The following is a 25611-nucleotide window of genomic DNA, read 5'->3' as shown; positions in this document are numbered from 1 at the left end:
AATTTAAATATAATAGAAAATATTTGTAAATAAAATCTATGCTGTGTCACTTGTCTTAACAGTGGTATGGAACGGTTACTGTGGGTAAAACAGCTTTATTAATACTCTATGTTGTTTCTATAGAACTCCCCTTTGCTCAGTAGCTTAAAACAATGTTAAAATATAAACAAATAAGGAGTAATTCATGATTCACTTTTCAGTTATCATCACCAGATCAATAAACTCCCAGTACCTAGAATAAGATCTGGGACATAGCTGATGTGCAGTAGGTATCTGCCTAATAACTCTGTGGCCTGGGTTCTCGGGAGGGTGAGGGGATGAAGACAAGAATCCTGTTGTCTTTGCCGTCCTATCTGAACATCGTTCTTGCAATATGGTAGGTGCTCCACAGAAGTGCACTGAATTACACTTAGCCTGAATCCAGGGCCCCCAGAGTTTTGTGTGGTAGTGGCAATAACCCGGCTATGAATATGGCGTTAATATTAGATCAGAAGCAGCTGGGGAGAGAAAGTACCAAGGAGCACAGGCAGAAGTGAGGCGGTTTAGCTTGTTTAGGGAGTTGCAAATAGGCAAAATGCAAGCTGATTTTGGTCGTTAGTTTGGTTTTCTTTTGAGTCTGCATTAGAAAGTCAGGGCAGAAAAGCAGGCAGAAGCCAGATTAGAGACTTTCAAGGCCCAAAGAAGTATGGGATTTTCCACAGACCTTGGCTTGAATGGGAGTGAATGACTATTCAATCATTTTCTTATTAGTCAGGACCTTGGAATTGCTTTCTCATGCCCCACTTATTCCCATTCCCTGGATTGTGTGTAAGGATGTCCAGGAGTGATGAAAGGTGAGTATCATTTAGCCAGCCATTTTTGCCTGGGCTTTAGATACAGGGCTTTTACATAGATCATAGTTGATAGCTTTTATTTGGAAATGTTTCAAATGGAATATTATCTTTCTGATAAAACACTGGCAAAACACTGAGACAAATGAGAAACACAGAAGCTGTTTTAACGCCTAGCTCCAGGAGGATGAGACCAAGATTCTATTTGGCAGCTAAAAGGATGAACACTGTCCTTTTATTTAAAGACATGTCTTGTGGCTCCCTCTTATGTGTATGTAGGAAATGTCACATGTTCTTATTTTCTAATCTACCAAGAAGCCCTTCTAAAAGGGGGAGAAGCCTAGAGATGTGGGGATGCCATGAAGAGCCAGAAGTGGGACCAATAGATAGGCTGTGAGTAGGAATCAGGTGGTAACAGATGATGATCAGTCTTCCTTATATTACTTCGTGCCAGGCTACTCATCCCTTAAGATAAACCCTGACGGAAAATAATGCATTTGAATCAAAAAATGTGTAAAGTATATATCAATGTGAAAACAGACAATGCTCTATTGAGTAAGTAATTTCAAGGTGAACTGCCTTATAATGGGGCAGGGGTGAGGAGAACTTTTTAAACTCTTTCAGCTGTGACCTACAGCATGAAACACATTTTGTGCTGCATCCCAGTACACATGCAGATGAATGTAAAACTGATTTAATGAAACACTTCCCTTTGCTACTTGTGGAGAACTCTAAAAATTATTTTATTCCATTTTTGAAACCACTATCCAAAATTCACTGAAGTGATTTAGTTACCCCCGATGAGTCACTATTTGCAATTACTTCAAGAGAGTAATCCATTTGACTGTCTCCTTCCATTTTTTTTCCTATTTCTTGAGATTAAAAAGCCTCTACAAGCACATCTCATGAATTACTCAAAGCTAGAAATCAAAGAACTCAAGGTCATGACTAAATAGGAATATTAAAAAATGACAGAAATTATAGTATTATCTTAAGCATAAATACAGACAACCACACGGCATGGGATCCGATAAAATAAGAATAAAGGTTTGGGAAATGGTCTCTTCCGCCCACCTCACCAGCCATGATAACCAGTGTTGTAAGAGGAAAACAACATGATCAACAGCCGGAAGGTTAGATTGATCTTGTTTGGCTGTTAAAATTTGTTTCCTTATCATCTGAAAACCCAAACCTCTAGCCAACCAATAATAGTTCAATAAGTGTTATTGGCTATGATTATAACTTTTCCTCAAGGCCAGGAGCAGCAAAGAAACTTGGGCTGCATCTCACATAAAGGGAACAAAGATCTTGAGTTTCATTTTTGAGAATCTGGCAGCAGTAGGACCCATCTGCTGGCTTCTCATCTCCTTCCAAATGCCAGTGATGGTATAATCGTGAGGGTGCACCACCATCCTGCAGATAGCCCTCAGAGGGCAAACTCCTGGCTGGCCAGCCAGGCTCCCAATGCTGCCCACATTGGGATGATGGTGAAAGGCAATATCTGCTGAGCACAGGCTGTGTGTCTGGCACTGTGGCTAAGACCGTTCCCATTGCTTTCTACTATCTCATGAGACTGCTTATCCTGACTGGGAGAGTTTATGGATTATTTACTGTCCCAGTTATGTCCCCAGCAACAAGGAATTTAACTTTCTAACAAAACTGTCTTCCATCCAGTTCAGTATGGCAGCCACTAGCTGCCCTGCTGCAATCCGTGCAGCCTCTCCCAGCTTTACATACATGTTGGATTAAAGGACAATCTTATACTAGAATTGGGATGGAACTGATATTAAAGATGGAGTTGGAGAGAGAAAAGCTGCAAAGAAAGATAAGCAAACATGCAATTCAATACCGTCTGAGATGTGCCTTAACAGGGGAAAGGGCTATATCAAGCCGAGGACTTAGAGAGCAGTGCCCTCAGGGAGAGAGGCTGAGAAGTGGGTCTGAGTTGCATAAGCACAAGGATGGAAGAAGGATGTTCTGGAATGAGGATCCGGTGTGGGCCATGGCCCAGGGTGAAGAAGAAATACATCACACTGGGATTTCTGGGGTATGGGGGTCTTGCAAAGACGTTTGGGCTTCATCCTAAGAGGAATCTGGGTCCAATGAGGGGTTTTAGACATGTCTGATGATGTCCTAGGAAAAAATATACAGTTGCCAGATGAAGCAGGGACAGACTAGGGGAGGCAAGTACACAGCCCATACAATGATGATCCGAATTAGGGTGATGGGAGTGGGTATGCAAAATCATCAGGAAATTTAAGAAATATGGGTACTGAATTAACAGGACATGGCCACTGGCTGGCTGTGGACATGAGGCAGTGACTGAAGATGGCAGCAAGTTTCAGGTGCTGACAGTGGGATAAATAGTGACCCCAGGGGTCAGGAGGTGCCACAAGGTGACGAGAGGAGCTAGTGCGTTTTCACTTTTTCTTGACTGTAGGAGCCAGGCCTTCCAGTGTAGCCCACTAACAGGAGGAAATGAGCCGGATCATACAAGCAAAGGAGAATGCGCCACCTGCCTTCAAGAGTAAAGGAAAAGAAACCTACATAGGAAGCATGAATATTTATACATTTAATTTGATATTTTCCTCTTTTATTTTTTATGTCATAAGTAAAGTCTATTCATTATCAAAAATATAAAAAGTACAGAGAAGCAGAATCAGGACTGACCCAGTCAGGAGGCCCAGCAGGCACAGTGCTGCAGGCCCACGATGCTTTCAAAGGTCCCTGAAAATATTTTCATTTCAATTTAAGGAAAACATAAACAGAATAATAATGAATATATAATCATGAATCCAGCCAGGATTATATACATCTTTATAATAATGCAGTCATAAAATGTAAGTTTTAATATTATTTTATGAAGGAAGAGACCCACAAAGGCAAAAGTACCTAGGACACACGAAAGTAATAATATGGCTAGAGCGTAGATAAAGACATAGCATCCATGAATCCCTATCATAAATATGTATAAATCTACCATGCCTACATCTGTAAGTCTCTATCATGTCTATATCTATTAATTATCTATCTATCCTACTATCTCCCTATATATGATCATCTCAAATCCCACCATCTCAGTTAGGTTTCTTCCTCCACCCACAATGTTTTAATTAGCTCAAAAACTGCTTTTTACCTAAATCTGCGTGACTGCTCAGTGAAGTACAAATGCTTCAGCCTTTCTAGGGGTAAATTTGATAGATAAATAAAAAGCTTTAAGATTTCAGACCATTTGACACAGAACTTCTAAACATTAATTGACAGGAAATAATCACATGGAGTTACAAGGATGTTCATCACAGTGCTATTTCTCAGGAAAAATCAAACTGTTCTTAAATATCCTGCAATAAGAGTTTAGTCAAATTAATTATAGTGGATAAACACAATGAAACACTGAGCAGCCATTAAGTAATGATACAATTATATTTTTGTTATCGTGGATAGTTACAACATATAAAGGATAGAAAATTTTAAAAATATACAGTTTAATCCTGTTTTCATGCCCAAAAAGTGTGGAAAGGTACATATGAACCTATCATGGGTGGTAGGATAATAGATAATTATTGGTTCTGCTTCTCTGCATGTTTAAATTTTTAAGCATTGAGCATATATTACCTGAGAATTTAAAAATACTTAAAGTATGCACTATCTAATTCAGAATCTGTTGGTAGACACTTGGTTAAGGAAATTATTAAGATGTATGTAAAGATGTAGCCACAGAGATACAGGTCTCCTTCTTCATCAAATTTTCCCTCTCTACCAAATCTTTCCCAGGAGCATATAAACATGCTGTTATTTCTCCCAACAATAATAATAATAATAATAAAATCCCACTTGACTGTAACTTCCCTTCCAGCTTCCACCTTATTTTCTGTACCACTGTGAAGCGAAGCAAAGCCCCTTTAAATGGTCATCTATATCAGTACCTCTCAAACTATCTGTAGTAAAAATCAATTTGTTTTCCATTTCTAACTTGTTGATTAGAAACAGACACTCTTGAAAAGTATAATAAAAATTAACCACTAGAAAAATGATCATGGGTTTTGAAGGCTGTGGTGATGTCAACCGGTGTAAAAGTTTCTAAAAGCCTCCTCTCCACTATCTCCTCCCAGCCATCATCAGCCCACACTGAGTAGCATGCACCTCTACTAACTGTCCCATTGCTCTGCCCCTACTTGCTCTTAACTCATCTAGTTGGGCTCTCTCCTCCCTGACTCCAGTGAAATCACTCTTGCTCAGGTCACACTGACCTCCACATTATAAAAATCAATGGTCAGTTCTCAGTCTTCATTTAACCCCACCATCTACAGCATGATACCACAATCTCTTCTTCACCTTGAATTGAACTTTCTCTTGAGTTTCTTCCTATACCCCTGGAACTCCACTCAATTCCTTCCCTATCCTTCTCTTCTCTCCAACCTCTAAATCTTGGGGTGCTCTAGGGATCAATTCTAGGGCATCATTGATGCTTTCATTCAATCTCATAGCTTTATTATCTACATGCTAGTGATGCCCAAAGTTAAATCTCCAATTCAGAACCATCTCCTAAACTCCAGAAATGTATATACAACTATGAAATCAATAGCCCCATTTAGATGTCTAAACAGCATCTCAAAATTAACACAAACAAAACAGAACTCCTAATCTTCTATGCCCCTCCATCAATTTCAGTGATAACTCTATGCTTCTAGTCATCCATCCTTCCTTCCTCTTATTTCCCATTCCACATCCAATCATCCAGGAAAATCCTGTTGGCTCTACCTTGAACATAAATCCTGAATCCAACTTTTTTATAGTACCACCACTGTTTACACTCTGGTTCAAGATACCATCATTTCTCAACTTGCTTATTATAGTGGGATGTATTAGCTTGCTCTCCCACAGTCTAATCTCAATAGGTCAGCCACACAATTTTTTGAAATTATAAATCACATAACGTCCCATGCATGCTCAATCTGCCTGATAGCTTCTCTTTCTACATTGAGTAAAAGCCACATTGGTTACAAGGGCCAACAAGGGTCTGAAGAATCTCTCACCTGCTACCCTACTCTTATCTCATACTGCCTTCCCCTGGTTCTCTCTGCTTTAGCCCCACTGGTCTCCTTGTTCTTACTTTCTCATGGCAAAAACTCCTGCCTCAGGGTCTTTATGTTGGCTCTTCCCTCTTTCTGGAAAACTCTTGTCCAGACACTAACTTGGCCCATTTCTTCACTTCATTCATAATTTTGATCAATGTCACCTTATCAATGAGGGAAACTCATGCGCCCTCCCTTTTCAGCTGGATTTTTCTCCATTGCATTTTTCACCATATGACATTTCTTTATCTGTCTATTATCCTTCTCCAGCTGAAATATATGTTCTTTAAGGGAAGGGATGGTAGTCAGATTATTTCACTGCTATAGCCCCAATGCTAACATGTTAAGTGTATTTACTGAGCAAATGTTCATCCTGGTGCTCTTTATAAGAACAAAACTTTGCAAACAATGTAAATATCTGTCAATGGGAGACATACTTTCATAAAATGAAATAACCATTTATATCCATATCCACAAAATGAGCCCATCTAGAAAACGGAACACTATGCAATTATTAAAAGTTAAATGAACTACAAATGAATATATTTTCTGAAGGGAAAGATGTTTGTAACACATTAAGCAAAAAGAATCAGGATACAAAGTAATATGCATGATATTAGTTCATTTTTATAATAAAATCACATAGGAAAATTTGGTAAAATCTTATCTTGAATTTTAGCTTCCATAATTCCCATGTGTTGTGGGAGGGACTCTGAGGGAGACAATTGAATCATGGGAGTGATTTCCCCCATACTGTTTTGTGGTAGTGAATATGCAAGTCTCACGAGATCTGATGGGTTTATAAGGGGAAACCCCTTTTGCTTGGTTCTCATTCCCTCTTTGCCTGCTGCGATGTACGATGTGCCTTTTGCCTTCTGCCATGATTGTGAGGTCTCCCAGGCACGTAGAACTGTGAGTCCATTAAACATCTTTTTCTTTATAAATTACTCAGTCTAAGGTACATCTTTATCAGCAGTGTGAAATGGACTAATACAATATGCATTAAGGTAAACTCTTTATCCAAAACAAAAACAAAAAATGATTAAAACAATGAACCCTGTGAGGCCTTAAATTTGAGGTCTCTTCTGATGACAGTAATGACACAGAAAAGCAGCAGGATGAGTTCTCACTCGGTCAGGTTGGATGGGAAAATAAGTCAGTGCATTTTGGTAGGATTCTTACGGGCTCTGGTAAACAGCAATTTCTCAAACAATTAAATTGCCAATAAAAGACAAAGAAGCATGAGAGCTATGCTTCTCAGGGATAGGTATGACTTGCAGAAATGTTAATAGCATTTGCATTTAGGTTCATTTCTTCCTGGAAGTGTCAGTTTTATTTAAACACTGCTGTTTCCATGTAAAAATGGGCCAAGCACCTGCTACAGCTCCCAAAAGCTGCACTGACATTATAGGGTGGCCACCAAACCCAGCCCAGAGGATGCTTATGTGGGAAAACAGAGGGGGAGAAATCAGTTGGGCAGAAAATAATGAAAAGAGAAGGATAATTTTTTACCACTTCCTATATTTTTTCTGGCAAAATTAATGTTCAATTCCTCTAAAAAGATTCTGATGGTTGATATTTCAAAGGAGAAAAACATGCAGAATGAGAAAAGCATATTTCATGGCTGGGCACAGTGGCTCACTTCTGTGATCCCAGCACTTTGGGAGGCCAAGGTAATCAGATTGCCTGAGTCCAGGAGTTTGAGACCAGTCTGGGTAACAGTGAAACCTTGTATCTATCAAAAAAATACAAAAATCAGCTGGGTATGATGGTGTGAGTCTGTGGTTCCAGTTACTTGGAAAGGATGAGGTGGGCAGATCACTTGAACCTGGGAAGTGGAGATTGCAGTGAGCTGTGACTGTGCTGCTGCACTCCAGCCTGGGTGACACAGTGAGACTCTGTCACAAACAAACAAAACAGACAGAAAAGCCCATTTTGCTTAACTCTCTGTCCAAAGCTGAGTAGTCATATCTGCATGGGAGAGGTAAGTCCTTTGGTGCATGATTTGAGGTTGCCTATTCCCCAGGAGCCCTTTATAACAAGGCCTGTGGGCATTTCCATAATGCTCTTGTACAGAATGGAGTAGCCAATCCAGGTTGCACACATGTCACTCAAGAACAGGCAATAGCAAAGTTGAAGTATAACCAATGTGGTGCTTAGAGTCAGCATATTGGTTACATAACAAGTAGCTTTGGAGCTGGTGGCCACCTGGACAATCACAGCATTTCCCCACCTAGGAACATGAGGACCATACAGGTGAGGCTTGTCTAGAGCTGCTTGGCAATGGAGCCAGAATTAGAATCCAGGTCTTCTAATGCTCAATCTCTTTTGGGGACTGTGGATGGCTCTTGCCACCCCACAGTAATATCCACTTAGCCATGATCTGAATTCCCAGGGAAGGGTAGGTCCCAACTTGGGAGGGGGCAGTTGGGCTGCCTAGAAATCAACTGCGGAGTCTATTAAACTTGCTGATTTCTGGATTCCCCTGCAGGAATTTGCATTTCACAGAAGCTCCCCGAAGTGAATCTGATACACAGCCAAGTGCAGGAATCACCGGACTAAGTTATGCAAGATAGAAGAGCAAAGAAACCAGCAGATTTCCATTTTAAAAAAATGCAAGTCATTCTCCTTACTCACTCTATAAAAAACAACATGGAAATATGCCGTTATAAAGCTCAAAATAGCTTCTTCAGGGAAAAAAATGTGATTCACACTTCTAAAGATGCTCAGGCCACAGCTGCAATCTGTTCTTGTGGTCAAAACCCTTAGGAAGCCAAATTAAGGGAAGCCACCTTGGGCTTGTTTGCTGGGATCTTGAACTGTGTCCTGCTCCCTGCAGATGAGTCAGAACGGCCTCTCTGGGAGGAAGACAGGGAGCTCACTCCAGAGAGACAGGCAGCCAGATGACCTGCTAGCTGGAACTGCCCCTGAGAGCCTGGCTTTCTACAGTCACCATCCCAGGGGCCTGGCTCCCATTAAGTACTGGTGGACAGGTGCACCTGCCGAGGGAGGAGGCATCTTTGGAGAAGTGCTGTTTACCGGCCTCTCTGAATCCTCAATGGAGTCCTATCTAAAACAGAGATTAAACTCTGTGCCGGTTAAAGTTGAACCTACTTCCCATAGAGCGGGAGTGGGTAGAAAAAAAGCAGCAAGCTGAGAGCTGTCTGGAGGCAGTTGGGGATATAATAAATTAGGAAGTTACACAGCTGTGTGTTCTGAAACACAAGATTGAAAATAGATCATTTTTTTTTTCTCTTGGGAGAACATACTGTAGTGTTGATATTTTCTAATTCAAATTTGGACTCAGTGGGCCTTCTCAACCAAATTACCCTGAGGAGGAGGGGGAGGGAGATAGATGAAGAGGAGCCCTTTTGTATAACACATTCTCACTTATTTTAGAAGAAAAAAAGAATGCTGTTTGAGAGGTTTCAAGGTAAAATGCAAAGTTTATTAAAAATCGAGCAATGTCTGAAGAATATTTTTGGAAATGACCCTGAAGCAAACAGAGAGCTACTCCATTCAGGCAACAAATGCTTATTAAATGCAGACTATATGTAAAACACTGGGATAGAGTTTAGGATGGAAGATGAATTCACTATGAATCTAGTCCTCAAAGGGCTTACAGTCTATAAGGAAGACAGGATATTTACAAAAAAAGTGAAAGCAGCGGGTGATAGTGTTGCACATTTAAGGGCAAACAGCACAGGAGGATCCTGCAATAATTTACTGCATCTATTATCTGCATTAATATCTGCTTAACCTCTCCCTTCATGTCAGGTTCCTCATTAGTAAATGGAGGTGTTGCAGGGGTTAACAGAGGTAATGTGCTTATTATTGACTCTTGGAATTGTCTGTTACATAGAAAGCATCCAATAAATGGCAGTGGTCTCCCTCTTTTTTTAAAAAAAAATTTGCTTTTTAAAGCAAATTCTACTAATCTTTTTTTCTTTTTTTGTTTGAGATGGAATCTCACTCTGTTTCCCAGGCTGGAGCACAGTGGCACAATCTTGGCTGCCTGCAACCTCTGCCTCCCGAGTTCAAGTGATTCTCCAGCCTCAGCCTCCCGAGTAGCTGAGATTACAAGCTCCCAACAGCATGCCCGACTAACTTTTGTATTTTAGTAGAGATGAGGGTTTCACTATGTTAGCAGGCTGGTCTTGAACTCCCGACCTCAGATGATCTGCCCACTGTGGCCTCCCAAAGTGCTCAGATTACAGGCATGAGCCACTGTGCCCAGCCAAAATCAGCAAGTGGTTTTTGATTGAACCTGATTGGCATCTACCTCCTAATTTACTCCAACCCCCAGGTAAATCTTCACAACCCAAGTCCCCAGGTTAAGGATGAGATATAAAAGCATTCTCAAGTTTTCTGTCCTCAGCTGCTCCCCTAACCACTGGAGACTCCCTGAGGGAAAAACTGACACTGTGGGAAGCCAGTGTCTGAAAAGCGTGCCTGTGAAAAGACTTTAGCTGTGGGTATGCTTCTGTTTTGTTTTGTTTTTTTTCCATTTGTTTGTTTCACTCATGTATATTTTTGTTTTGAAAACTATACAGTTAGCATTTCATCACCTTTTCAGTGCAGTTTGACATACTGATTTCTGTTGTTTTACTTTCTTTTAGTGAGGTTAGTTTATTTTACTATCTATTAGAATCTTCTAGCATTCTGCTTATACTTTCCCTCCAATTTCACGCTGCCTTCCATATTAATATTCTACTTTTACAACTTATGAAGACTTTGAAGGGTATGGACTGGTCCAAAGTGATCATATAATAAATGCTGATGACAGTGATTACTGCTCTGGAAAAAAAAATAACCCATGGGTCCAAGCTTGAGATTTAGAAGAGATTGACATCTCTGGAACTAGGGAAAGATGGTTTTTGCACTTTACACCTTGGGAATGAGACTAGTCACTCTGATACTCATTTTACTGATGAAATAATGATGCCATCCTGCTAACGGCCTCCATCATTGATTAAAATCCTGTTACATTTGTGATTTTTTTAATGATGTTTCTCCTGCTATAAGATGCGTGTATCCTGAATTTAAACTTCCTCATGTATATAACCACTGGATTTTAGGAAAACCACATCCACTAGCATTGGAAAAGACCAGAAGGGAAGATGGGTGTAAGTTTCATCCAAGGAAGGTCCCTGACAGCAACACTGCTGACCTACTTTGGGGAAAATTTGGTGGCAGTGAGTCTCTCTCAGATATCTAAGAGAGCCAGGGGTGCTGAGCCAGGCTCCTGACACCACTTCTGGATGGAACCTCGCTCTGCGGCAGCAGAGTCCCTTCCTCCTCCATAGCACTCCTGGACAAGCCTCCTGCCAGGCAGGGCTCCAGCACCTTTTCCTCTTTCAGACACAAGAGACCAGAGTTAGACCTGATTTTAAATACTTTCTATTTTGAATTTTTCTTCAAATTATATTTTTAAAAACAATTTTTTTTTTGCTAAAAGAAACATACTTTTGCAACAATACATGACTGTGTGTGTGTGTGTGTGTGCATGCGTGCGTGTGTTTAGAAAGGGAGAGAGAGAGTGAATGATAAAACATATGTGGCAAAATGTTAACATAACTGTAGATGAACCTGGGTAAAAGGTATGTAAGAATGAGTTATTTGGGCCAGATGCAGTGGCTCATGCCTGTAATCCCAGCATTTTGGGAGGCTGAGGTAGGCGGATCACTTAAGGTCAAAAGTTCAAGAACAACCTGGCCAGCATGGCAAAAACCCATCTCTACTAAAAATACAAAAATAGCCCAGTGCGATGGTGCATTCCTGTAATTCCAGGTACTTGGGAGGCTGAGGCAGGAGAATCGCTTGAACCCAGGAGGCGGAGGTTGCAGTGAGCTGAGATTGCACCACCGCACTCCAGCTTGGGTGACAGAGTAAGATCCTGTCTCAAAAAAAGAAAAGAAAAGAAAAAAGAAAAAAATTCTTTGAACTTTCTTGTCAAAAAGAAAAGTTGTAAAAATATATTTTTACTTACATTCTTTTTCTATTGCTATTCTTTATCAAGTCTTCCTTACCAGTTCCATACCCTTATTCTTTCAAATGGAGTCTAGAATCATTCTGTGAAGTTTCCACCCTAATTCTCAGTGGTACTTTCGAATGCGACATGAGCCTGTCTACTAATGCAGAGGAACCTGCATCTTTTTCACATTGTTTTCTCACAAGGAAGAAAACATCTTGCTTCTCTATTTATTTGAAACATCTATTGTATACTTTGCAAAGTCTTTAGTTTTCTTCACCTAAGTTTCCAAGATGTTTTCCCCTGGGATTATTATGAAGTAGTTTACATTTTCATTGCTATTGTTAAATAATCTTTTTTTTTCCATTTTATAATTCATTACTGCTGACATATGGAACATCTACTAAGTTTTGTTTATTCACTATCTAGCTACTCTTCTAAACCACATTGGCTTATCCGTGGCTTCTTCAGCAATAGAAAGTCTTATTACCTATAGTTTAAAATATTTGCTTCTATCAGTGAACTCTACTGTATTTGTAAGTTTTCCAAATCAAGGAGAAATAATCATGGTGAATATTAGCATCATATAGCATCCCAGTTTAGTTCCAGTTTTTGATGAGAAAGCTGTTTTAGTATCATTTTAAGAAAGATGCTGGCTTGTCACTTTGCGGTAGATTTTTTTTAAATTGATAATGATGTGTCTTAGTCCATCATCTTTAACAAGTGTATTAAATATTATTAAATACTATTTTAACACCATTGGGTTTAAATTGAAATTAGCATCTGGGTTTTCACATTGAGCTTATTCATGTGAGATGGAGCACTGACCTATTTCTCATTTCCGAGCTCTTCTTGCTTCCCTGAGACAAATGAATATTTGAGCCTGAAAATTCAGTGTCCACTGCCAGCAAATTCAAAGGCTTTTGTAATATGTACTTTGCTAACATTCGTCATCTATTTCTTCATTTCACTTTTTATTTGCCCTGAGTTTTACCATTTATCGTTATTTTTTATTATCTTCAAGCTTTCCTATAAGACACCCCAATTTTTAGGGGAAATGAGGCCAGCAATGAAAGAAAAGAGTAAGTACTGATAATCAGTAGAAGGCATAACAAAGAGACACACATAAAGTGCTACAGGAGTTCTGAGGGCTATAATGCCCTCCCACAGTGAGGGTGAGGGGAGGAATCAGAAACAGTCACCCAAAGCGGATGCTTGAGATGAACCAAGGCTTAAGAAGACAAGGGGAGCCTGTGCCTTTCAACAGGTCTGTCTCTCTCATTACCAGCTTGGACAAATCTACCAGGCTTACCTCTTACCCATGACCTCTAAGAGACAACAGGAATGGATGCTGATTGGGTCCAGCTATGTATCTTTTCAGAAATAATGCAAAAAGGAGTAAGTCCTTAAAAAGCCTAGGATAAATATTATTTTATTATTTTCATCCATTTCTTTCCATACCCTTCTTTTTTTTTTTTTTTTTTTTTTTTTNTTTTTGAGACAGAGTCTCACTCTGTCACCCAAGCTGGAGTGCCGTGACCCAGTCTTGGCTCACTGCAACCTCCACCTCCCTCAGCCTCCTGAGTAGCTGAGATTACAGGCATGTACCACCATGCCCAGCTAATTTTTGTATTTTTAATAGAAACGGGCTTTCACCATGTTAGCCAGGATGGTCTCCATCTCTTGACCTCGTGATCCGCCTGCCTCGGCCTCCCTAAGTGCTGGGATTACTGACATGAGCCACTGCACCTGGCCTATCTTCATCCATTTATAATTGAGATGTGCTCGGTATAGTCTCCTTTTAAACTGCCAAGTTTAGTTGCTCTTTGTAACCACTTCCTATGGAGATGAACATTTTACTGCAATTTCAGAAGAGTCTCCAAGTCCTTCCTTCTGAAACACAGGCAAAGCACCACAGAACTTCAGATTCTTAGGATAGCCATAAAAGTCATAGAAAGAGTTGGCTTTGCTGCAAGATGCATCTTGGTATATCTAAGTTTGTGCATATTCAAGTTAATTTATTTCTTCCACAAATAGATCATTTTACAGTTAACAAAGCACTTTAACTTACATTGCCTCACCTGATTCTCAGATAAGAATGGTGATGATGATGATTGCTGATGATGGTGATGTCTCCATGTTACAGATGGAGATAACGAAGGGGAAAGATGAAGGTTAACTATCATAGTAAAAGCCCTCATATCAACTATGCCTATCACAAAGGCTTCCGATTCTGAATGCAAGAATCTTCCATGAAGTTCTCCTGCCTTGGAGAATGCTACTATAAATCTCACTCTTAGCTTTATAATTATTTAAAACAATTGCCTTCAAATGACTTTTATGCTCTCTCCTATGATGATTTTAATTTGGACCAAAAGTAGCTGTAACTTCCCAATGTCAAAGTTAGGCTTTAGAACATTTGTTTTGTTTCATTTAAACTTAAGGTTGAAATAGAGTATAAAAGTAGTATATGAAAATTCAGGGCAGAATAAAGATCTGAGAGCTTTCCACTTTGCATAGAGTAAGAGTACAAGCTCATATTAGAAGAAAAAAAAAGTCCTTAAGAGGTTTTATTATCAAAAGCTAATTTTCTTGAGTTTTCTTTAGCCAGAATGTTTTGCCCAAGAATGAAAGTGATGGATAGTACTTCTCAAGATACGAAAACACCAATGTCCCAGAGTTAAGTGTCTATTCTAATTGCTGCTGCACTCCAAAGAGTCCTTCAGATTGCTCATCCGTGTTATTTTTACTTGCTAAAGCAGAGGTGTCTGGGTGATGAATTATACAAGGGGCTCGACTCAGTACCACTGCTGTGTTATAATAAATATTGCCATGGAAAGACAAAGTAAGGAAATGGTGAATATTTTCATAGTGTGCGATATAGGTTTCTTTCTTTTTTCAAAAAAAAAAAATCCGGAAGTAGTTATTACATTGAAATCTAATTATTTAGGTATTAATTATGGAGGTAACATTTGCTTCTTGCAATGTCAATAATTGGGAAGAAGAAAAATGGTCAAACAGGTGAAGTTGCAAAACAGTTTCAAGGCTTCAGTCACAAATATATGTCTATCCTGCCCTTCAAAATATACCTGAGAATAACTCCCACACAAAAGCGTAATTGAGGAAGCGGAAATATCCATTTGCTAAAAGGCCGGTAATGTAGTGGAGCCCTATCATCTTAGTGATGAAAGAAGAAATGCATTATAATCAAAGCTCAATTTCCATCCTTCTGCAACCTTTGATATTGCTACATTAAAAAAGATACTAGTGCATTTCCCCAATTCTCAATAAAGACAAAATGACAGAGGGCTGTAAGCTGGCTTCGATTTGTTATAGTTTCCTGTATCAGTAAGGAAACCGAAGAAAAGACTGTAACGAGACAGAATTAAGGGTTTCAGGTAATTATTTCTCCCATCTTGACAGAACTCCAGTTTTCTTTAGCTATCCAACATCCTGCGGTCATATAACACACTCAGTAGAGGTATGTTATACTAATGGATAACGGTAATGACTAATCCAACCTCTGGACAGTCCCATTCCCTGTCCATGGCTGAGCTAGGCACAGTGACAGGTCACAGTGTTAGCCCCATAATTCAATTATCTCCCACTGGGTCCCTCCTATAACACATGGGAGTTATGGGAGCCGCAATTCAAGATGAGATTTGGGTGGGGACACAGCCAAACCATATCATCCCTCAATCTTTAATCTTGTTCTTCTGCTGGGGCTCCCAATTATTTAACCCAGTCTATGGGGATATGAGACCACATCCAGGTCACATAGTATTACAAAGTATTCTTCTTTGTAATTTTTGAGATTGAAACTAAGAGAAAATATGTGTCTTGCTCACAAAAGAGCCTCATGAAAACAAGCAGATTATAAAGAAAACTTTTAACCATATACAGAAGGTAAAGAAACAAGGGACATTGTTCCAGGCCCTAGATCTGGCTGTCACTTATACCAGAGCACCCTTCTTGCCTTGCCTCACTTCACTTTCAGTTTGTTCATGGAAAGTGAGGTTCTATCACTCATCAAAAAATTACCCATCTTCTAACTAGGACAACATCCATTATCTCATTTAAGCCTCCCACCAACTATGTACAGCATATATTATCTTTATTTCATAAATAAGAAACCAGAGGCTCAGGACAGAAAAGAAGCATGCCCAAAGCATACAACTAGTGACTGAGGTATGATTCCAAGATGGGTCCTTCAGATGCCCAAATGCAACCACTGTGCTTTCTTGCATCTTTCTACCCTGTCTTTTTTTGAGTTTCGTAAATTCCAGTGTGAGCTCCATAAACTCAGACAATCTGCAGTAGGTGCAAGTCTTCCCTTCACTAATAAACACAGATGCTGTTGCTCCTGATTACCTCCTAAGAGTGTTACAGACTCCAACTGAATAACCTTGACAAAGTGCTCTGAGAATGTTAAAAGACATTATTTTAGACCACACTATTAGACGTAACATTTGCTTCTTGCAATGTCAATAATTGGGAAGAAGAAAAATAGCTTTTTTTTAAAGCAACCTTAGAAAACTGTACATAAATATTTGCTTCCAGTAATTAATTGAACATTAATATGTTTGCTTTAGACACCAAAATATAATTGGTATTTCAGAAGTGGGCTTCCTCAAGAGACTGAAAATTAAAATCAAAAGAGGAACCTTTCTAGAAAATTGGATCTTTCTACTTTTGTAAACATCCTTTTTTCTCTCCACCAGATAGATTTTTATTTGAGTACTTCTTTGGTCTTAGCACTTATTTATAGAACTAAAGTGGCCATGGTCTTCAAGATTAATTATTAACACAAATCTGAGAAGTGCTCAGAGCCATGAACTTAGGAATGGAGAAAAACAGACATATACAAACCAAGTGAAGATAGATTTGTGTGTAAATCTAATTTTCCTCAGAAGAAAAATAGACATTTCTTCAACATAAGGATGTATTCAGATTTGCTTTGCATATTAGTAACTTATTTAATATGGCAATGGGCAAAAAGCAATCCATTAAAAAGCAATTTTGCTCTTACTACAGGGTGTTTTATCATTTGATGTCTAGCATTCAGTCAGAATGTAACAATCCTTTAATATTTTATGAGCAGAAAACAACTCATTTGGGCATGTAGGCTTCAGAAACATGAATGTTTTTTGTAAGCCTTGACAAATTTCCAAAATGGGCTTTGCAGATGATGGCAAACAATAAGTCAAACTAAAAACTTAAAGTTAAAACTACCACAACATTGGGGGAATTATGCTTAGGGACAGATGATGGGTATGTGATAAAAAAAACATAATGACAAAACTCACAGAAAAAGTGTCAGTCCCAGCTCATTCTCCCACTTTCTAAGTGTATAGGAAGCTTTCTGAACTTCTGCAGGGACAAGGACCATAACTGGTTCCTTTGTACCTACAGTGTCCCTCATAGTCCGTGGCATGTACTGGATAGATTTTAATTGAACACATTAATAAATGTGTTTGTCATATTAGGTGAAGAGAGACTGCTCCGAAAATGTCAGGCCTCAGCTTTCCAAGCCCAATCTAATTGCAGAAACTGGGCCTGAGTGAGTTGTGGCAGAAAGTTGGGAGTCTTCTCTTCACCAGAAGGTGGGAGATGGAACAGTCTTCAGTGCAAGAAAAGCATCTGCTGAACCTCCAGGGACCCTTGAGGTGTTTGCCTTCATCTCCACTCTGTTCTTTCAGCCCAGAAATAGGGTTCTGTCCTGATTCCTGGATTGATTACAAGGTCCCCGAAAGGCCAGGAGTGCCACTCTACACCTGCCAGAGATCAAGCCCTATCCCCTATTCTGTCTCCACCCCATCCCCAAGTACAAAGTGAACACACCTAAGGAGGACTACCTGCCCAGACTCTTGCCAGCTGTGGTCCCCTCTGCCCACTGCATGGGGACCCACTGACCTAGAGGCCAGCCCACGTCAGGGTCATGTTTACCCTGCCTGCATGTGATCTGGAATTCAGCCATCTCTTCCAAGCTATTCCTCACAGGTTGGATACAAGCTGTTCCCAAAGAGCTCTTCTCACTGAGATCACTGCAATTTCAGCCAGAAAATGAACACAACTACTCAAATCACCCAAAATACTACCAATCCATTTCTAGATATTCTGCCCTGGAGAGAACCTGGAAGTGTGGGAGCACAGTGCAGATTGTGAGTAATTCACTTAGGGACACGAGGCCCTAAGTAGCAGAGTTGAACTCAGCTCCCCTCTATTCCCAGCAATCTCCCCCTCCAAGACCAGATCACTCTTCTGTGTTAACTTTTAGCAGGATAGACATATGTCCCTTGGGCAAAGGGGGAAGCAGATAGCTATGCATGGCACATCATAGAACGTGAGTGAAGGTACATATAGACAGTGTGCCTTCTGCTGCCATCCAGATGAGCATGAATAGCCAAAGGGTGTCATCAGAAAGGAGGGGACAAGGAAGGGCAGTACAGAGCATTACCTTGGACACAGACACACCTGCCTAGTCGAACACTACTACTCACTCCAGTTCCTGAATACTAACTCCTAGATGATCCAGACATGCTTTTCAGCCAGCAACTTTCACTAATTTCCTCCACTAAATTGAGATAAACATGAAACAGTCACAGTTATCAGATGGAGGAATTCAGCAGGATTTGTTTGATTTAGGACTTACATTCTTAAGCTGAGTAAACAGTACATGATAGTGCAGACTGAAATCTCAGTGAGTTAGTCTAATTAGGGAGTAAGAAAAATAACCCAAGTCAAGGACCCATGTAAACAGAAATCCTCACATTTGGTGAACTGTAAACCAGAGGTGATGAACGCACAGATCTTTCAGGTTAGGTTGCTGCTGTTCCAATGCAAAAATGCTCATGTTCCATGTAAATATCGGCTGCTTCCTCCCATGAGCCCTCACTGGAAGATGGTAAAGTCTCCTACTTGGTGAATTTCTTAGTATTTTTCCTTACTAAGTACCAAATTTTTTAGTTTATTTCAGCAGCACCTGTAGTCAGTTCTACACTGTAAATAAAACATAACTCCCTTTCCAATGTAATTACCAGATTCCTCCCATTAATCATTTCAGACCCTTATTTTAAGCTCTCAAGCAGGCAACTGAATATTTATGTTTTCATAGTAATACCAACAAACGCACCAACATTTTTCTTGTATAAACAGACTTTTTCTGGTGCTCATGTTATTAAGCCTGTGAGGAAAGATTTATGTGTGCTGGCTTCTAGATGTTAGACGAAACGGAAGTAAACCACTTTGAGAAGGCTCATCATCGACAATGATAATGGGAACAGGTTAAATCATATCCACCTTCATAGGTTAAAGCCAAATTATGCCAATGAGCAAAAGACAAGAAAATTATCATCCTTTCTTTTTCTGTATGTACTCTCATAAGTTTTGTGATATAAGCAAGAAAAAGAGCAACAAAAATATTTCTGACCACATTTGTCATTTTCAGCTACCTATTTTCTTCAATAATTTCTTTTTTCTTAGAGAAAGTATTCTGAATGATGGAAACACTGGGAGCAAGAGAATTTCATTAAGGCATTCAATTTTTCTTTATAGAGAAAAATTGTTTTGAAAGAAAAAAAAGAAAATGATCTACTGATAGGTTATAAACTGGAATTTTAAAAAAGAAATCCATAGATTTTTTTTCCTGAACAGAAGCACCTGTTTTAATATATACTCATTTTCATGAGTATTTGAAACTCAGCCACAATATCTGAAAATTTCTCCATTCCCAGAGGTTTTAATAACATTTATTTCCAGGGCAGATATGCAAAAGTATGCATGCTGTAAACTTGGGCCAAAAAATAATCAACCTATCCACAGTGACGACCATAAGAAGCTGTTGGTGTCTTGGGATTTCTTCATACAGGTAAGGGCACAACCCTTGAAGCTGGGACTCTGCCAGGCTTCACACCCACGTGGGAAATAAGTATACTTACGCAACTCGCCCACTTTCAAGATCTCACACAGCATCTTGGTCAGCTCTATACTACTGCGGCCAAAGGGACATTCATGCTTGTCTTCTCGGCTACTGTTCTCAAGCACAATCTGTAATGGGAAAGGGAATAGATCAGAAAGGGAATTCAATTGCTGAAAACATCAAGAATATCAGCTTCATTCCAACAGAGGAATACGCAGATGCACTTCAGATCCCCAAACTGGGGACAGGACTAGTACTCAAAGTATATAGGACCTAAAAGTCTCATTTTTCCCTCTAAATCTCTGACAACCCTCTTCAGGCCTGTAAGAGGATATTTTGCTTGTTGGTTTCCATTTATATAGAGGAGCCTGTGGAGAGCATTTTGGAACAGTACAATAAAGAGATTTTTACTTCAGTAACCAAATGACTCTCTTGTCCTCCCATTTCTGTCCTCTTTTCTTGGGAAAAGTAACTGCTTCTGTGACTTCATCTCAAATTTCAATAGGATATTTTTCAAGGAAGTCCATAGTCCTAGAAGATCTCACCCTCTGGCATCAGATGACTACATCATGCCTGGAAAACATGACATGATGGACCAATCAGAGTCTTTCCCTGAGACTTCGTACCAAGAGGAAAATTGGAGCCAGGCATGGTGGTTCACGCCTATAATCTCAGCACTTTGGGAAGCTGAAGCAGGCAGAATTGGAGGTCAGGAGTTGGAGACCAGCCTGGCTAACATGGTGAAAACCTGTCTCTACTAAAAATAAAAACAAAATTAACTGGGTGTGATGTTGGGCGCCTGTAATCCCAGCTAGGGGGCAGGCTGAGGCAGAGAATCGCTTGAACCCAGGAAGGAGAGGTTGCACTGATCCAAGATAGTGCTACTGCAGGATGTGGACTTAGGAGTGACCTGGATGTTGGCCCTTAGAAAAAAGAAAAAAAGGCAAAGTAAAACAGACATGAGAGGCAGTGAGAGACCTAGAAGTGTCTGAGACTGGTTCCACCTGTTCTTACTGGTCCCCCTGTTCCTATAGCACAGATACTTCCCTGTCTTTCTCCTTTGGCTGCTCAATCTCTCCTCTGAAAATCCTTTTGTCCATCTAATAAATTATCCTCTTTTCTTAAGCTAATCTGAGATGTTCATATCACTCTCAACCATGGGAATTACTCTACAAAGAGATTAAACAAAAGCAAAACAAAATAACAAAACTCTAAAGTTACAGAACTTTATCCATGTCTAAAGCTACCTCTCCAAAATTCATCCTCAGTAAGAGTTGTCTGGGACTTCCTTAATAGCTACACCACTTTGAATGATCATTTCTCAGTAGCATCTACAATGATGCTGTGCAGTGACTCACTGTTTTGTTACCTCCACAGACTATGAACTCTTTTGTGGCAGGGACAGGTGTTTTATTCACTTATTGAACAATATTAATTGAGCACCTATTATGTACCCGGAAGATGGCTGAGCCCCATAAAATGGAGAACAAGATAGACAAGGGCCCTGACCTCATTGAGTACTCATTCTAACTGAAGGACACAAAAACAAAAGAGGTAGTTACAGTTTATCAAAAGTGCCATGAAAATAAAGTATACTTGTTGAATGACAGAGAGTAACAGGGAATGCTTGAGGAGGGGAGTTTAGATAACCAGGTGATCAAGGAAGGTTCTCAGACTACTGAGAATCAAGTGATGAGAAAGATCTCGCTATGTCAAGGTATGTGAGAAAGAACAACCCAGGTAGAGAGATTAAGATCAGAGCCCATTGAGGTGAGCTGGGCAATGGGCTGGCCTCCCCAAAACATACACAAAAGCAGTCTGCCCAAGCACGGAGAAGCTCATTTCACTCAGCCTGAATAACCCTTTTCCTTTTCAGGGAGCCCATTCTGGTTCTAACCAGAAATTCCCATTCCAGAAAGCAGGAGGGGAGAATAACTAAGTGCCATTAATCAGTGAATCTTATATCCCTTGTAAATATTTTGTATTTGAGACAGCCACATCAGAGAGAAAATCTGAAGCTCCAGAAATGAACTGAAAAAAGGAAACAGAGCCAGAAGACAGAACATAAAGAAAAGACAGAAGACAGGTAGTTTTCATCGGCTCCCAGCTCCCAGAGAACACATTCCCTTGTATTTCACATTAACATTCTATTAACATTTCATGAGCACATTAATATTTAATGAGGCTGTGATCTGCATACACTGTAGGTAGAATTATTGCAGCCAATAAATGCTTGGGAAACATTTCTAAGGCACAGTTTATTAGCAGGCACTAAATTAAGTAGTAATTTAAGTAATCAATATGCAAATCAGCTTGGAGAAGTCCTGCTCTTTATTTTTTAATGCACCATCCATCTTATCACATTTACCCACCTAAAGAAAAATAAACCCGCTGCCTTCTTGACTGATTTCTGTTGTCAAGGCAGACACAAATATTTAAAGCTATTTGTGTGACTTTTAAGATTCACCTTCTTACAAAAATATTGTAGAAAAGATTATGATTATGAATGCCATTAGTTAGATATTACTATAGTGAGAGATAATTCTTAAGCTGGACAATAGGTTTTATTTAAGACATTGATACATCTACATTCAATTTTGACATTCTGATATTAACGATGTCCATCAAAGACATTTTGAAAAGCTCCATTTGGAAACATCAAAGCATATTTTTCATATTTATTTTCCCCTTTACTCTACAGTTTTAAGAGCATATATGCTAGAACAGAAATCACAATGAAGTACTAAAGCCGCTATTACCACTCATCTTAGAATACATCACATACCGAAATAAGCTCTTTCTGCATGTTTTATTAAAAAAAAAAAACAACACTAGATATCTGTGCACTGTGAAGTTATATTTTATAAAATTCTTCATAGTTTACAAAATACATTTATATATTCTCTATCAATTGATTTCCAACATGTCCATCCATTGATAAAGTAGGTATTATCAGTCTCTTAAGAATGCTGAAACTAAAGGTAGAGGTGACTTTCTAGCACCCCAGAGCTAGCCTGTGTTAGTCTGGAGTTCAAATTTTTTTTTTTTTTAAGATGGGGTTTCATTCTTGTCACCTAGGCTAAAGTGCAGTGGCGCAATATTGGCTTGCTGCAATCTCCGCCTCCCAGGTTCAAGCAATTCTCCTACCTCAGCCTCCTGCATAGCTGGGATTATAAGGCACCCACAACCATGTCTGGCTAATTTTTGTATTTTTAGTAAAGACGGGGTTTCACCATGTTGGCCAGGTTGGTCTCAAACTCCTGACCTCAGGTGATCCACCCACCTTGGCCTCCTGAAGTGTTGCGATTACAGGCATGAGCCATCATGCCTAGCCCTAGAGTTAAATTTTTAAGGTCTCCAATGACCAAATCTCTTCCAATCTCCTTAGAGTTTACAAATTGGCTTCACGTACATATTACCATGAAACTCAGTAGATTTCATGTATAAAGAAGCTAAGGGGACTTTGATCAATTTCTTATATTTCCTTGAAGTGGTCTATAAGCCCTGCTCCTCCTAGATGAAGCTGTAAGGGTCTATGTCATCTCGTTTATCCCCTGAAGATGACATTACCTCATGATGAGTGACCAGAGCTGCTACAGTATCTCCACAGACTTTATTTCCGTAAATTCCAGACTTTCCTCCAAATGGTCTATGTTTCTTGTCACTCTTCTCCAATCGTGTAGATCAGGAACCTATTTGGCTTGAGCATGACCATGAAGCGTCCAGTTCAAGGCCAGCCTCACTCAAGTATGTATCCCTTCTCTGGCTCTCTTGCCCTCCTTGCCTCAGCATTACATGGCTGATTTATATTCACCTGCTTCCACTTTCTATTGAAGCTCTCTCTTTTCGGGGAAAGCCCAATTCATTCTGTGCCTCCTGGAGCCAGGGCAAGCCTTGAGGGCTTCTTCCATGCCCTGCCATCTGTGGAGGCTTCCCTTCCACTCTCAACCTTTTCCCATGTCACTCTGATGCTAACCTAGTATCAGGTGAGGCATAGTGGCCTCTCCACAGGCCACACCAAGGACAGTGTGTGTGAAGTCGTACTGTCTACAAAGAGAGTGGACACCAAGCAGCTATGAGAAGCACCGATAATGTAGAGACCTTGGACAAAGATGCCATGAAGTAGGGTGGACCCGCAGGTGGCACTGCATCTCTTCGTGAGATACAAAGATGTTAAATAAACTCTGCTTCATGGGACTGTTGTGCATATTGAGTCACACAACAAAGGCAGAGTGCCTAAAACTGACAAGAGTTTGTGCTTTCATCTCTTTATTGTGCTCTCTCTTCCTGTTCCTGCACGGCCCTTGGCCAACATTTCACGCAATACTTTTGCCAGCAGCTAAGCCAAAATCGTGACTGCAGTGAGACTGACTCTCTGATGATGGGCTTCTAGGGACTCATGAAAGTAAGCCAGAGGACTTCTGGTTGTTTTAGCATGAGAGGCAGGGAGAGAGACAAAAGTAGTGTCCTCTCCTGCTTACACCAAGAATGCAAGCTAAAGAGTCCCATGTGCTGGTGTTCAAGCAGGAATCTCCCGCAGGAATGCAGGGTAATAATAGTGGAAAGAATGAAGAAGGACCCCAGGAAACAAATTAATGCCATGACATGGTGCGTCTGGCAATAAATTCCTCAAACTAAACCGTTCCGGCCACCATAGGACAACTGTCCTCAGAATCCTTGTCAACCTCACAAATCTGTTTCCTGACCCACTGGAGATCTTCTTCCTTGCTAAACCAACAAATAAATAAGAAGTTTTGTCAGTATCAATGAGATATCCCCACACTCTAACACAGGGTCAGTGTCACCCTAGGAATAGTATCTGGCAACTCCCCAGAATGAAGCATTAGTCCTTAGATCATATCCTAAGACCCAGACCTATTCCAGGGTCAATGAACAAGCCCAGTTTTGATTTCCCTTATGGAGACATGGGAGTCATAGGGGAGTCACTTCTATAATCTCCCTTGATGCCAATGCTAATGATGACTGGTCCCAAGAAAGCTGAAGACCAGCATGAGAAAGAATGCTGGTCTGCACAGGAGGTTAATTGTGATCATGAATTTTGATCAAGTCCACAGAATTAAACAAACATGTCCAAGCCCTAATAGGATGGTTTTAAATGAGCAGAGAAAGAGGAACACTAAAATTATAAAAAGTGTGCCAAGCAGACAAAAAAAATGGAACCGATCAGAACCACAGGCTGCTAGTTTACCAGATCTGCCTAGAAAGGAAGCGAGGCCTGGAAGTAAATAAACCCCAAAGAAAAAAGCTTTAGGGGTGCAGGCAAGATGGCAGAAAAAGGCAACTAACAGCTAACATTTATAGAGAGCATTTCTCTCCCAGACCTTCAAAGGGCATTGTACAGATTGTCTCATTCCATACACATGTACCAGCACATGACAAAATACTATGCCATCTCGCTTTACAGATGAGGAAACAGAGGCAAAGAGATGTGTCATTGGTCCAAGGTCACACAGTATGGATATAAACGTACCCAGCCTGGAAGCAGGTGGCCTAATCCCAAAGCATATATTCTTGGTTACTGATTCCTACAGAAAACAGAAAGGGGCCAGGCGTGGTGGCTCACGCCTGTAATCCCAACAGTTTGGGAGGCTGAGGCAGGCGGATCACAAGGTCAGGAGATCGAGATCATCCTGGCCAACATGGTGAAATCCCGTCTCTACTGAAAATACAAAAAACTAGCTGGGTATGGTGGTATGCGCCTGTAGTCCCAGCTACTCAGGAGGCTGAGGCAGGAGAATCGGTTGAACCCTGGAGGCGGAGGTTGCAGTGAGCTGAGACGGCACCACTGCACTCCAG

The 25611-nt window shown here is 40.2% G+C and overlaps 1 protein-coding gene across 8 annotated transcripts in view; it reads right to left on the bottom strand.

Annotated features, from left to right (window-relative positions):
* Positions 1–25611, bottom strand: part of ELMO1 (engulfment and cell motility 1) — a 457713-nt gene that overhangs the window by 221227 nt on the left and 210875 nt on the right. For all 8 annotated transcript variants that reach the window (XR_005196005.1, XR_005196006.1, XM_037729109.1 and 5 more), the window contains one exon: positions 19814–19922. Coding sequence is in view for 6 of the 8 variants with exons in the window: in XM_037729109.1 (XP_037585037.1) it covers positions 19814–19922 (109 nt within the window). In the remaining 2 variants the exon portion in view is untranslated. The remainder of the gene's footprint in view (positions 1–19813; positions 19923–25611) is intronic.

This window comes from Cebus imitator, unplaced genomic scaffold (genome assembly GCF_001604975.1).
Source record: "Cebus imitator isolate Cc_AM_T3 unplaced genomic scaffold, Cebus_imitator-1.0 Scaffold294, whole genome shotgun sequence".
Classification (NCBI taxonomy): domain Eukaryota; kingdom Metazoa; phylum Chordata; class Mammalia; order Primates; family Cebidae; genus Cebus; species Cebus imitator.
This window is presented reverse-complemented; position numbering and strand designations above follow the sequence as displayed.